Here is a 12,406-nt window from a genome sequence, read left to right as displayed (position 1 = left end):
CATTTGTTCTTTTTAATAAATTTTTGATTTATTATTAGTTTTGTCATATTCAAGTTATTTCTGTCACCGTTGTGGGTTTTTCTCTCATTAAGCAAGGGGCACCAACAATTTTGACCACGTGGGTAAGTTATGCCCTTTAAAGGTGTTCCTTAAGATTAGAGATGAGCAAATTTGTTAAGAATTTGTCCCCGAATCTGATTTTGACATATTTGAGACATATTGAAAAAATATTCGTACTGAATGTATGTCTTATGATCGGTTCCGAACATATTTGGTAACCTACTCCCATCGACTCTAATGACGTTCTGCTGTGTTCAATGAATATTGCAAAAAAAATTTGATTCCGATCATATTTGGAGCCGAATCCAAACAAATTCGCTCATCACAACTTACGATGAATTTCACAGGCATTTCATGTCTCACCCAGTAGCTAATTGCACAAAAATTGCACAAAGTTGCATAAAAATATTGCAACTTATCAAGGTGTTAACACCAGATTTCTGGTGTAAGCATCTTAATGAATCAGTCTTGTGTTTTTAACTGGCAACTTCTAACTTCTTGAGAAAAATCTATCTCAGCTGTGTCTTTAGAAAAGAAAAACAACTAATTGTGATAATAATTAAGTTATGTCAGCAATATTTTCTTAGCTCTTTCTGGCAATTGCCATTTTTCATTTTTTTACAGTCATTTGTCTCCTGAGGCCACATTCACACATTGAGTATTTGTTTTTTTATAAGTATTTGTGAGCCAAAACCTGGAGTTGGTGAAAAATACCAAAGCGGTGACATGTTTCTATTATATATATTATATATAATAATTATTATATTATTACAATTATTATATTATTATATAAAGTATATTATATATCTGATTGTTCCAGTCCTGATTTTGGCTTGCAAATACTGATGCAAAATACTGACCCAAATGTTTAAGGCTGGTTTCACATTAGCGCTTTTTAAGCGCACGCACGGCCGGGGGTAGCTCCGCCCCCGAGCCGGCTCTCTGCCCGGCGTGCCCGCCCCTTGCTTGTAGCACCGCCTCCTATCGCACAGCGGCGCCTGCGATCGGCGCACCCTATCTTTAGCATAGGGTGCGCAGATCGTGCGCAGGCCGTGCGCTAGTTGCGCTTTGACCTGCGCTGTGCACTTTTGACGGTGCGCCGTGCGCGCCAAAATCAAACTTTTTGGATTTTGGCGCGCACGGCGCACCGTCAAAAGTGCGCAGCGCAGGTCAAAGCGCAACTAGCGCACGGCCTGCGCACGATCTGCGCACCCTATGCTAAAGATAGGGTGCGCCGATCGCAGGCGCCGCTGTGCGATAGGAGGCGGTGCTACAAGCAAGGGGCGGGCACGCCGGGCAGAGAGCCGGCTCGGGGGCGGAGCTACCCCCGGCCGTGCGTGCGCTTAAAAAGCGCTAATGTGAAACCAGCCTAATGTGTGCACATGGCAAATGAGTAATTTATTTCTCACTTTTCAATCATATAATTGTACAAGAGCTTGATTTTTCTAGTTTCACAATTTGCAAAAATTGTAACTATCTTGTTGGTCAGATCAATTATAGCATATTTTTATATTTTTATGCTTCTTGGAGAATGGTGAATGGATGTATAGACTTATTATCAAGCCGCCACTCTGTACAAGTAGCTAATGAAAGGGCTGTGCACATCAGAGCAGTGTACTGAAAGATCAGTAAGGGGTTATCAGACCCAGATACCCTCTGATCAGCTGCAATAAACATCCCCTTTAAATTAGAAAGAAAAATGTAATGATAGATTTTAATATTATTATTTTTCATGCAAATCACAGGTTCCAAACTTATATAATAATAATATTAATACTATTACGCAATATCTTTAATTGTAACTGCTGGTGAATACATACAAATATAGACTGCATACAATGAGACTATTAATTGTGTCCACCCCACATTACGTTCACCCCATGTCAAGTCCATGTAAAAGGGTAAAGTTGAAAACATAATTACCCACATATCCCAATATATCTACAACCTACTTAACCAAATAGCTGTGAAAAAAAAGTCACAGTATTCTCAGTAGTTTTTTTTTTATTCTGGAAGACGCAATATAAACTGCGTAACAGAACAGAATTAAAGTCTTTTTAAAACCCAGTAAGCCAACACAGCTTTTCAATTGTAGTTTTAACCTTCTTTGGCATGGGAGACAAGTATACGCTTTGGGAATTAGTGTAACATTACAATAGAATTTAGCTCTCATACTATGTGTCTATAAAAGCTTTAATTAGGCTTAGCTTATCGGAGATTCTTATTGCTACTGCCCCCTTTGGGAAACATCTAATAAGCAGATTTATATAGCAATTTCTGCAATGCATTCCCGGAGATTACGAGATGCAGTTTAAAAGCAGTCATAGCAAATCATATTAAAATTATATTTCTAAAGCAGACATGCTTCCTTCAGAGCATGAAGTCTTGTATAATTGTTGTTTTGTTATGTTAATTTTTGTGTTTCACGAGGTTTAAAGGTATTGTCACACTTAGCGATGCACCAGCGATCCCGACCAGCGATATGACGCGGTCAGGATCGCTGGTGCATCGCTAAGTGGTCGCTAGTGAGCTGTCACACAGGCAGATCTCACCAGTGACATAGCAGGGGTCGGGGGTCGCTACTTACCTGTCAGATGAGGTGATCCTGACATCCTCCCGCCCGGCTCCACGCGTCGCTCGTCGGTGCCACAGGAAGCCCAGCAGGAAGCTGACGACGAGAAACGGTCCAGGATGTTCTCGCGCGATCAGCGATAATCAGCAGGGGAGCGGTCGGAGGTAAGTATCACACATAGCGATATCGCTAGCAATATCGCTATATCGTCACAAAAACCTGTGATGTTATAGCGATATTGCTAGCGATATCGCTTAGTGTGACAGGCCCTTAACGGATAAGACAAGGGTGCTAAATGTGACCTGATCCCAAAATGTAGTTTATTTAAAATTCCAAATAAAAAGCTTACCAAGAGCAGATAAGATTGATTGCTCTCTCTGTGTTAGCATAATTGTATTTCAGGTGAACATCAATTTACTTTAAGGGACAATTCTACGTAGTATACCACATTATAAATAATTCATCATCCACTGCCGCCTGTAAAATGATTTCCCCAAAACAGATTTCACAAGAATAAATGACTTTCATTGTTTTTCATTGTTTTTGTTTATTTTTAATGTTCTTTCTGTTTGCTTTAAATTGGTTAATGTAGATTTGGTTGTTACAAAAACTGACACATAACTATCACAAAGCCAATTTTCATCTTTGCTGTTAAAGTAATGTTGAAGAATTAGAAAGCATGTTCCTGCTTCTGTACAATCCTAAAAAATATACAACTCTAATTTTAGTGAAACATGGCAGAAAATAAACTTTGACTTCCATTTATTTTAATTTTGTCTGACAAATGAAAACTTGACAAAGCTTTTAGTGACATTCTTTCCAAAAAATTTTACACCACAAAGTATTTAATAATGATTATTTCAACCATAGGAAGATCTATGTAGTAAATATTCACTTCTGTCCAAACTGTCTGCTCAACTGCACCTTACGATCAAAGGAGGATCTCACTAGTAAGGTCTACCTTACAGGTTAAGAAATCCTATTTTACTCACCAGATATTTTCTAATTAAATCTTTTACAGGCTTCGCACCCTCAACGCAGGTTTTTAACATTTTTCTGATGTCCGTTGTACAGATATGTTGGTAACGGGTGTATGGCACAAGCTCATGGGGTGAGCTTACTCCACACCTGGCAGGTAATGGCTGTGTGTTACAGCCATCACCAACCCCTAACAGCCATGCGTGGATTGGAGCTCCACATGCAACTCTTAACTTGTTTACTGCCGCTGTCAATTTGGCAGTGGCATTAACTGTGCAGCGACAATGGTAGCACATCATTCTTTGCACCCAGTTGCGCTCCCATAGTACAATCATTTGGTGCCAATGGGTTGCTATAACAGCTGAAGGCCAGTTGAAGACTTCTATGGCTTTCATTTCAGAGCTTTCATGAAACCCAACATTCAAAGGAGACTGTGATTTTTACTATATGCAGCAATATTGTGGTATTGCTGAGTATAGTATAAGTTATCAGACAATCTCAGGTTCAAGTCTCCTAAGGGGACTAATAAATACTGTGAAAGGTAAAAAAAAAAGTTAAAAAATGTGAAAATTAGAGATATTTTTTTTTAAATACACATATGTGTTTTTTGCCTTTAGAAAAGGTTGACCTACCAAACTTTAAACATAATTAACCCAATCAGTAAACACTACATACAGGAAAAAAATAAAAATGGCAATATTGTGGTTTATTTTTATTGCAACTATTCAGCAAAAAATGCTTCATCAACCAAAAAAATGAAAACTTTACAGGTCTTAAAAAATATAAACTCAATAAAAAAAATTTTTTTTTTCAAAATTCAGATTTTTTTCACTTCAAAAAATAAACAATGGACAATTTTGGCATCGCCGTAGTCGTACTGATTAAGAAAGTCATACTGCAAATTTATTTTTACAATGCAATGTATGCTGCAAAAACAATTGCCAAAAAATGTTCTTTTCACAATTTCACCATATTTGGAATTTATTTCCCATTTTCCAGTATAATTTTCCCACAATGCAACAAGCCCATACATTTTTAAAAATAAAAAAGTAATGGCTCTTTGAAGATGGGAATATAAAAACAAAAATGCAAAAAAATGGAATTTGGCTATGTCATGAGGAGATCAGAAGTATTAAAAAAATGTTTTTTCCTATCTAGAGATGAGCGAACACAAACTTAAAAGTTTGGCATTCGTACCTAACAGTTGTTGTCAAGATCTATACACTGATCATGGACTTTCCACAGAAGTTCACTGCAATGTAAGAAGTTCCAGGGGAAGTCTGTTTCAGAGAGAGAGACAAAGAGAGAGAGCAGCAGATTTTTTTTCTTACCAAGACGCAAACTTCGGGTCCCCATGCCTCCTGCCAATGACTGACAGGTCACTTATCTCTGTGACCTGCTGATCCACCTGAGCCTGAGATATTGTGCAAGCACTGTAATTCCCATGGACACCCCACCACCAGAATGTGATGTATTTTGTTATCAAGAGCTGCAGATCATTTCCTATTCTCATGAATTTAAGGAAATCAGCAGTTCTCAGCAGAGGTCACTATGGGTTGAACATGGCTGTTCTGCAAAGCTACATTCAGTTTTTACATTTGACCTCCACATAAGCATATAACAGATGATCTGATAGTGATGATATCTCCAATGAAAAGGTAATCAATATATTTTATTATATTGCTGAAGTACACACTGGATATGTCATTAATATTATATGCAACCCTTTCAATTTGTTCTTAATGATGGAAATAAAAAAACAAGAGCGATCAATATGTTTCGGACATTGATGCTTGTGTGTCATTCTACTTTCCTTTTTTTCCTCTAAAAAGCCCCCAACAAAAAAATACTTTATGTTTTCACATATTATTAAAGTGTAAACCAACTTCACAGCTTCCCATTCCCTTTTGCCTATACACAAATAATGTGTAGTTTCAACATTAACACTTTAGCTTGTTCTCACATGGATCTTACAACTATTTTTATTGACTCTACAAAGTGCCTCGCAGCCTTAATTTGTTATAAGTTCATCCAAGACATGGCTTTAATATTGCAATGAAATTATGAAAAATAAATCAGTACGATCATACACAGTATGCTACTTTTATAAGAATTAACGTACCTGTAGTCCTCTTTGAAATACTTTATGGCCCATAAAATTAGCCAGCATTCGAATTAAAGCTGCTCCCTGTGGATGAAATAGAAAAGAAAATATTTTAGACCCAGTGAAAAAAAATTAGGTATACTGTCTTATGAAGATGGATGGAAACATAACTGTCAGAATTCTGATTGATATGTTCAATAGACTGATTGCAATGTTTTACCCTGAAGCAATTTTTGTACACAGTACTGCCATGTGCCACACATGTTGTTATAAGAGATTTTTTTTTGTCAGAGAACTGCTTGTATAATAATATATTATTCAAGCTGAGCTTTCTAGGATACTTATAGCTGCTGTTTAAACACTAAACACAATATGACATACATGTAGGTGATTGCGGGTTTGATTGCGCGTGGAGGGGGCTATATTTGGAGGTGTACAGAAAAATGGTTCAATCTTACCGTATTTTTCGGACTATAAGACGCACCGGACCATAAGACGCACCTAGGTTTTAGAGGTTGAAATTAGGAAAAAAAAAAGTTTTTGAAGCAAATAATGGGGTAAAATATTTAATAACATAAATAACATAATATTTCACCCATGCAAATGAAAACAGAACTCAGCAGCAGCATTAACAACCATTATTGGTACGGAAACTCCTCAGTCATCGGGGAACCCCAGGAACTCCTCATCACTACTGTCCTCATTTAGGATGCTTGGTTCCTCAGAATCACTAGTATCACTGTCTTCACTCTGTTCATAGAGGATATCATCTTCAGAGCCATCTAATTCATTGCTGATGCCACATTTTTTGAAGGACTTCATCTTTAACTGACTGCCATGAGGTTTTCACCCATTCACAAACTTGTGTGATAGTGGGCCTCTTCATTCGTCCAGTTGGCGTCAGGTCATGATTTCCAGCAGCCATCCATTTATTCCACTCTTCTCTCATGAAAACTTTAAATGGCTTATTGATGGAAACATCCAAAGGTTGCAACTGACTGGTAAGCCCCCCAGGAATTATGGCAAGATGGGTTTTCTCTTCTTTAAATCTCCTTTTTGTGGCTTCAGTTATGTGTGCCCTGAACTGGTCAAGCACTAATAGAGCAGGTTTTTTCAGAAGCCCTCCAGGACGTTTGGACCACACTTTTTCTATCCATATCTTCATGCCATTTTCGTCCATCCGTCCCTTTTCATGAATATGAACATGGTTTTTCTCTTGAAAATCAGCAGTGGTGGCAGTTTGGTGCCATATGCACAGCAGGACAACACTACTGTATAATGGGTTTTCTCATGCCCTGAGATCTTCATGGCTATAGTTTTGGCACCTTTCACATCGACAGTTTTGTTTGATGGAACATCGAAGGTCAACGGGACTTCATCCATGTTTCCAATCTGAGTCATTTTATATCCATTTTTCTTTCTTGCTTCCAGTACAAATTTGTGAAAAGACAAAATCTTGTTCTCGTATTCTATAGGCATTTTTTGTGCAATCCTAGTTTTTGTGCGCATAGCAAGGCCACATCTCTTCATAAATCTATAGCACCATGATGGTGATCCTGTGAAGTCTGCAATGCCTTTCTCTGCAGCAAGACTTTTAGCTTCACAAATGATCATTTTTGTAGATACAGAATATCCATTGTTCCTGTGACGTATGATCCAATCTTTCACATCCACTTCTAAATGTGGTCTCTTTGCAGCATGCCCACGAAGACATTTTTTTCTTTGTCCGTTTTTTGCAGCTGTTCCTCCTGTTTCCTCCATTCCCGTATCATTTTCTCAGTTAGAGGTGGCCCGAAGTGTCTCTCCGCTGCTCTGTTGCCATGTTCTTTGGCGTACTTCACTACCTCCAATTTAAAAGGGATTTTATATGAAATCCTTTTCTGCTTTGACATCTTTCCAGGAGAGTATGGTACACGATAGTATGGTATCTTTCTGCAAGAAAATACAAAATTAAGGTATCAGTGCGGTACTTTGTCCAGCTGCTGACACTGTTATGGTGAGGGATCTGCTGCTGGAGGGCCACAGGTTGTGCTAAACTGTGGCATGGAACAACACCCCAACAAGGAGAACATCTGCAAGGAGTTTGTATGTTCTCCCAGTGTTTGTGTAGGTTTCCTCCGGGTTCTCCACTTTCCTCCCACACTCCAAACACATACAGATAGAGATATTGTGAGCCCCAATGGGGACAGTGATGATAATGTCTGTAAAGTATGGTACTGTGGAATAGGAAAGTCCATTATACGGTCCCGTAGACAATGCATAATAAAATTATGGTAATACCGGTCAGTACCGTAATTACCGTACTGTAACCACAAACTCTGCGGTACCATAATTTTTCTGTTTACCGTACGTGGGAGAGTTTTTTTTAATGAAACAAGCTGGAGTTTTCATTGGTACCAATTTGTCATACGGTACCGTACTTATGATTTTTCAACCACTTTATGTGGCATGATGAAAAAAAAAGTGTGCACAGATTGGTGAAATCTTGTACTTTTTGATGGGTCTGGCACCGTTTGCTTCTGGACTGGGAAGTGAGTAGTGCTGACCTCCTACCGTCAAAGCGAACCAAATCATGCATCTGTTCACGTATGAATGCTGCTCACCTTCCAATGCCGAAGTATGGTACCGTAAACACTAAGGCTGGGATCACACCACCATGTGTGATGTGAGAAACTCGCATGAGTCTCTTGCATCAACACCCGGTGCTGCTGCCGGCTCTCAGGACCGGAGCTGCGGCTGCATAGAAATACCGTACATGTAGCGGGCAGCTTTGGTCCGAGTGCCAGCGGCAGTGCTGAGTGTTAATGTGAGAGACTCGATCAAGTTTCTCGCATCACATACAGTAGTGTGATCCCGGCCTAAAAGGGAACCTGACAGCTGATACATGCTACCGTAATCCTCGGACAGCATGTATCAGACACTGGCTGGTACGGTATGCTTCACTTTTTTCAGAGAAAAACACACTGTACTGTGCTTTGGCTTTTGCCCTCCTGCTGCCCATCACTGACAGGTCTCTTCCTGTACATGCATGCAGAAAGAAAATTGTCACTCAATGGGAGCGGATGGGGAGAAGCCGCCGAGGACCCACGTGTCTGACTAGTCTCCAGGTGGCTTTTAAAGTACGGGCTGTCCAATTCATAAGCAGTGTGTACCGCATTAGCGTAACAATGGGCTGTATGACTTTAGCCACTTTATTTTTCTCTGAAATGCTGTGGCATTTCAGAGAAAAAAAGTGGTTAAACTCATACAGCTTATTGCTACACTTAGGGTACAGTATGTTTCCACGGTCAGTACAGTAAATCCGCAGCATCCAACCTGCAGCGTCCAGATGTTACAGCATTTTATGAAATCCCATCTCCACTATGCGCACAGGAAAGCCTCCGGCTTCCCTGCGTAACCAGACATGTGGTGCATCTTTATAGACTGCATGATGTCTACCATATTTATGGTACTGTATCTTGCGGAGGCGCACCACCCAATGTATAGGATGTAGTGATTCCGCATGTGTTCAATGAATACATGTGGAATCACCACGTGTACCAAAGGGGGCAGTGCCTTGGACGGAGCGGGCATGTGCTTCATCCAAAGTGCTGCCAGTATGTGACCATGGACAGCCTGTATCAGAAGATACCGTATGTCACCTATAAGAGCTCATACTCACTTGCGAGAGACTCACACGATTCTCGTGCAAGTCTCGCATGAAAGCCGGTGACTGCCGCCAGTGCCGGCGGCAATCCCAGGTTTTCATGAGAGAGACTCACACGAGAATCGTGCGAGTCTCTCGCAAGTGATTATGAGCCATAAGGCGCCATATGTGTTGTTTCATGTGATAGTGTGAGAAGTGATAGTGCTTTATTTTTTTAAACTTTTTTTTTACCGTAGTCCAAACGCTAGACAGGAAGTAACGTTCTCCCATCCAGATCACAAGCTGATGTGACACTGACAGTACTACAGAGGCAGTTTTGTGCTAACCTGGCCTCTGTAGTCTGTATGATGTCACTGCAGCATGTGACCGGCATGGAGAACCCCCTACTTCCTGTCTAGCGCGTGGCTGCAGACTTCCTTCACATAGCCGCCGGTGGCTCACGCAGTGCCGCCTTACTGCTGGCAGCTCCCATGCCACCGCCCCCCCACGCCACTGCTGGAGCTCCCCATGCCACCGCCGGAGGCCCCGCTTCAATGCTGGTGGCTCCCACACCACCGCCGGCGGCTCCTCCACCGCCGGCGGCTCCTCCTCCACTGCCAGAGCCCCCGCCTCACCGCTGGCGGCAGACTTCCTTCACTTAGCCACCGGCGGCTCACGCAGTGCCGCCTTACCGCTGGTGGCTCCCACGCCGCCGCCCCCTCACGCCACTGCCGGAGCCCCCCATGCCACCGCCGGAGGCCCCGCTTCAATGCTGGTGGCTCCCACACCACTGCCGGTGGCTCCTCCTCCACCGCCAGTGGCTCCTCCACCGCCAGCGGCTCCTCCTCCATTGCCGGAGCCCCTGCCTCACCGCCGGCGGCTCAAGCTCCACCGTCAGTGGCTCCCCTCTCCACCTCTTAGGCCCAGTTTCACCACTGGTGGCTCCCGCTCCCCGCTGGCGGCTCCCTCCAGAGCTCCCATTTCACCGCTGGAGGCTACCGCTGCCCCGCCGGCGGCTACCGCTCCTGCTCCATCGCGGAAGGCCCGCTTCACCTCTGGAGGTCCCGATGGTCCCGATTCACCACATCAAACAGGTACATTGTGACCATAAGACGCACCCCCCATTTTACTCCTGATTTTGGGGGAAAAAAGTGCATCTTATGGTCACAAAAATACGGTATCTGGCAGGTCGGCTGCCCTAGGTTTGCTGCCCAGTTGTGCTTTTTCCCTAATCCTTTCCACATTACATAGCATCATCTCTTTATCTATTATATGAGATTTTGTCTTATAAATATATAGCATTCTCCATTATTATTACATATGTACTGTATACCACAATGTGCGCATTTATTATTTGCAATGTTATTAGTCAATACAAAAGGTTAATATAATAAACATGGTCGCTTCACCCCTCTGCACACCCGCACAAGTGCTGGGGCCTTGGACAAACAGGAAAGCCCACTTGCCATTGGAGACAACAGGGGCACTGACATAAAGTTAGGGGCTGCCACTAAGGAGATGAGTGGCTTCTTTTTGTTTCTATGAAGTGTCACATATGAGGCACTACAGTGCCAGTCACCAGATTCCAGGACTGTGGAAGTGTACATTTTACTTCCTAGATGTTCCTCGGGACACATGCCCTCTTCAGATTTTTTTGATACGCCATTAGCTGGCTCCTCACTACCAGGTCATCTGGTATACTCCATATTTTGATCAACATCCTAGTGATTGTGTCAAACCACACATTCTTTCACTATTTCTTATAGTACACTGATGAAGGTCTTGAAAGACCGAAACGTTTGTTTTGACTACTGTATGTATTTCACATCACATTAAATTATTCTCACCTCATCCACTTGAGTGTGCCAAGTTTATATACTATATTCTAAGGTTTGGGAACCTACTGTAGGCACCTCCATCACTGGTTGTGCTAGCATTCTTTACTTTACCTAGATGTTTCTTGGGCCATCCTGGCTGTGCACCTTCAAGGAACCACAGAAAACATCAAAGGGGAATGAGGAAGAGATGAGATTGGAGCAGGGAGGCAGGAGAAAAGGGGCAGAAATGGACCAGCCCTCTCTGTTGGAGCTGCTGGTGTGATCAGTGTGTTTGAAGAGGCTGGAGACTACTGCCCGGGTACTGCCATGCCAGCAAACCTTCTGCTGCCACTGCATGCAAAGCACTGTTGATCCAGAAATGAGCTCCAATGCGCAGAGTGCCTCATCCTGGTGGAGTGCAGGGTGGATGAATAACCAGCCAATATCCTATTAGTCCAGATTCCTGATGTGATCTGATAAAGACCCATAAATAGCCCCATGGGGAGTCCCACTGCTGGCAAGCATCACTGTACTGACAGTAAGAACAGCAATAAACATAGCCCAGGATGTGCTGCTGCAGGAGGAACCCTGGGTACTCACCCACACACCTCAAACCTGAAGGAACTGGCTGCTGCTGGAGATAATAACGTTGGAACTTATTACATTGCAGTGGATTTCTGTGGAAAGTCCATGACTATTCTAAGGATTTGAGTGATTATATTATTTTGGCAATTTGTTTCATCTCAGAGCACAATTATTTCTTGTTTAATCAAAGTTATTATCTCCAGTGCAAGGGAGTTTCCATGGGGGGAAAACATTCCCTGTCAATTGCCAACCTGGTCATGGCATATTGGGAGGAAAGATTTTTGTACACTGTCGAGAACAGGTTTGTGCCCGACATCTTCTGGTATGGCAGATACATCGATGACACCCTCTTTGTTTGGGGGGGCGATATGTCTGCCATACCGGGATTTGTCGGGTACTTAAATAAGAATGATTTCAATCTGCGCTTTACTTACCAATTGGATTCCATGTGTATTTCTTTTTTAGATCTAAAATTGCAAAGTGTTCCAGCCTCTTCTATCATTACCTCCACACATTGTAAGCCACTTGCGGGGAATAATATTTTACATGCTAGGATTAGTCATCCCCAGCACACTATAAAAGCAATTCCGGTGGGGGAGCTAACGAGAATAACTAGAAATTGTAGTGACACATATTTACTGACACAAGAAATTCATTCTTGTTGT

At 42.1% G+C, this 12,406-nt stretch overlaps 1 protein-coding gene across 1 annotated transcript in view; it reads right to left on the bottom strand.

Annotated features, from left to right (window-relative positions):
- TRHDE (thyrotropin releasing hormone degrading enzyme) overlaps positions 1-12,406 on the bottom strand; it is a 1,336,029-nt gene that overhangs the window by 533,303 nt on the left and 790,320 nt on the right. Inside the window, exon 7 of the mRNA XM_073559980.1 lies at positions 5,733-5,798. Within this exon, the coding sequence (XP_073416081.1) occupies positions 5,733-5,798 (66 nt within the window). The remainder of the gene's footprint in view (positions 1-5,732; positions 5,799-12,406) is intronic.

Source organism: Dendrobates tinctorius, unplaced genomic scaffold (assembly GCF_039654945.1).
Source record: "Dendrobates tinctorius isolate UK_male_01 unplaced genomic scaffold, ASM3965494v1 ptg000290l, whole genome shotgun sequence".
NCBI classification, from domain to species: Eukaryota; Metazoa; Chordata; class Amphibia; order Anura; family Dendrobatidae; genus Dendrobates; species Dendrobates tinctorius.
The sequence above is the reverse complement of the archived record's forward strand: the minus strand, read 5'-3'. Positions and strand labels throughout refer to the sequence as shown.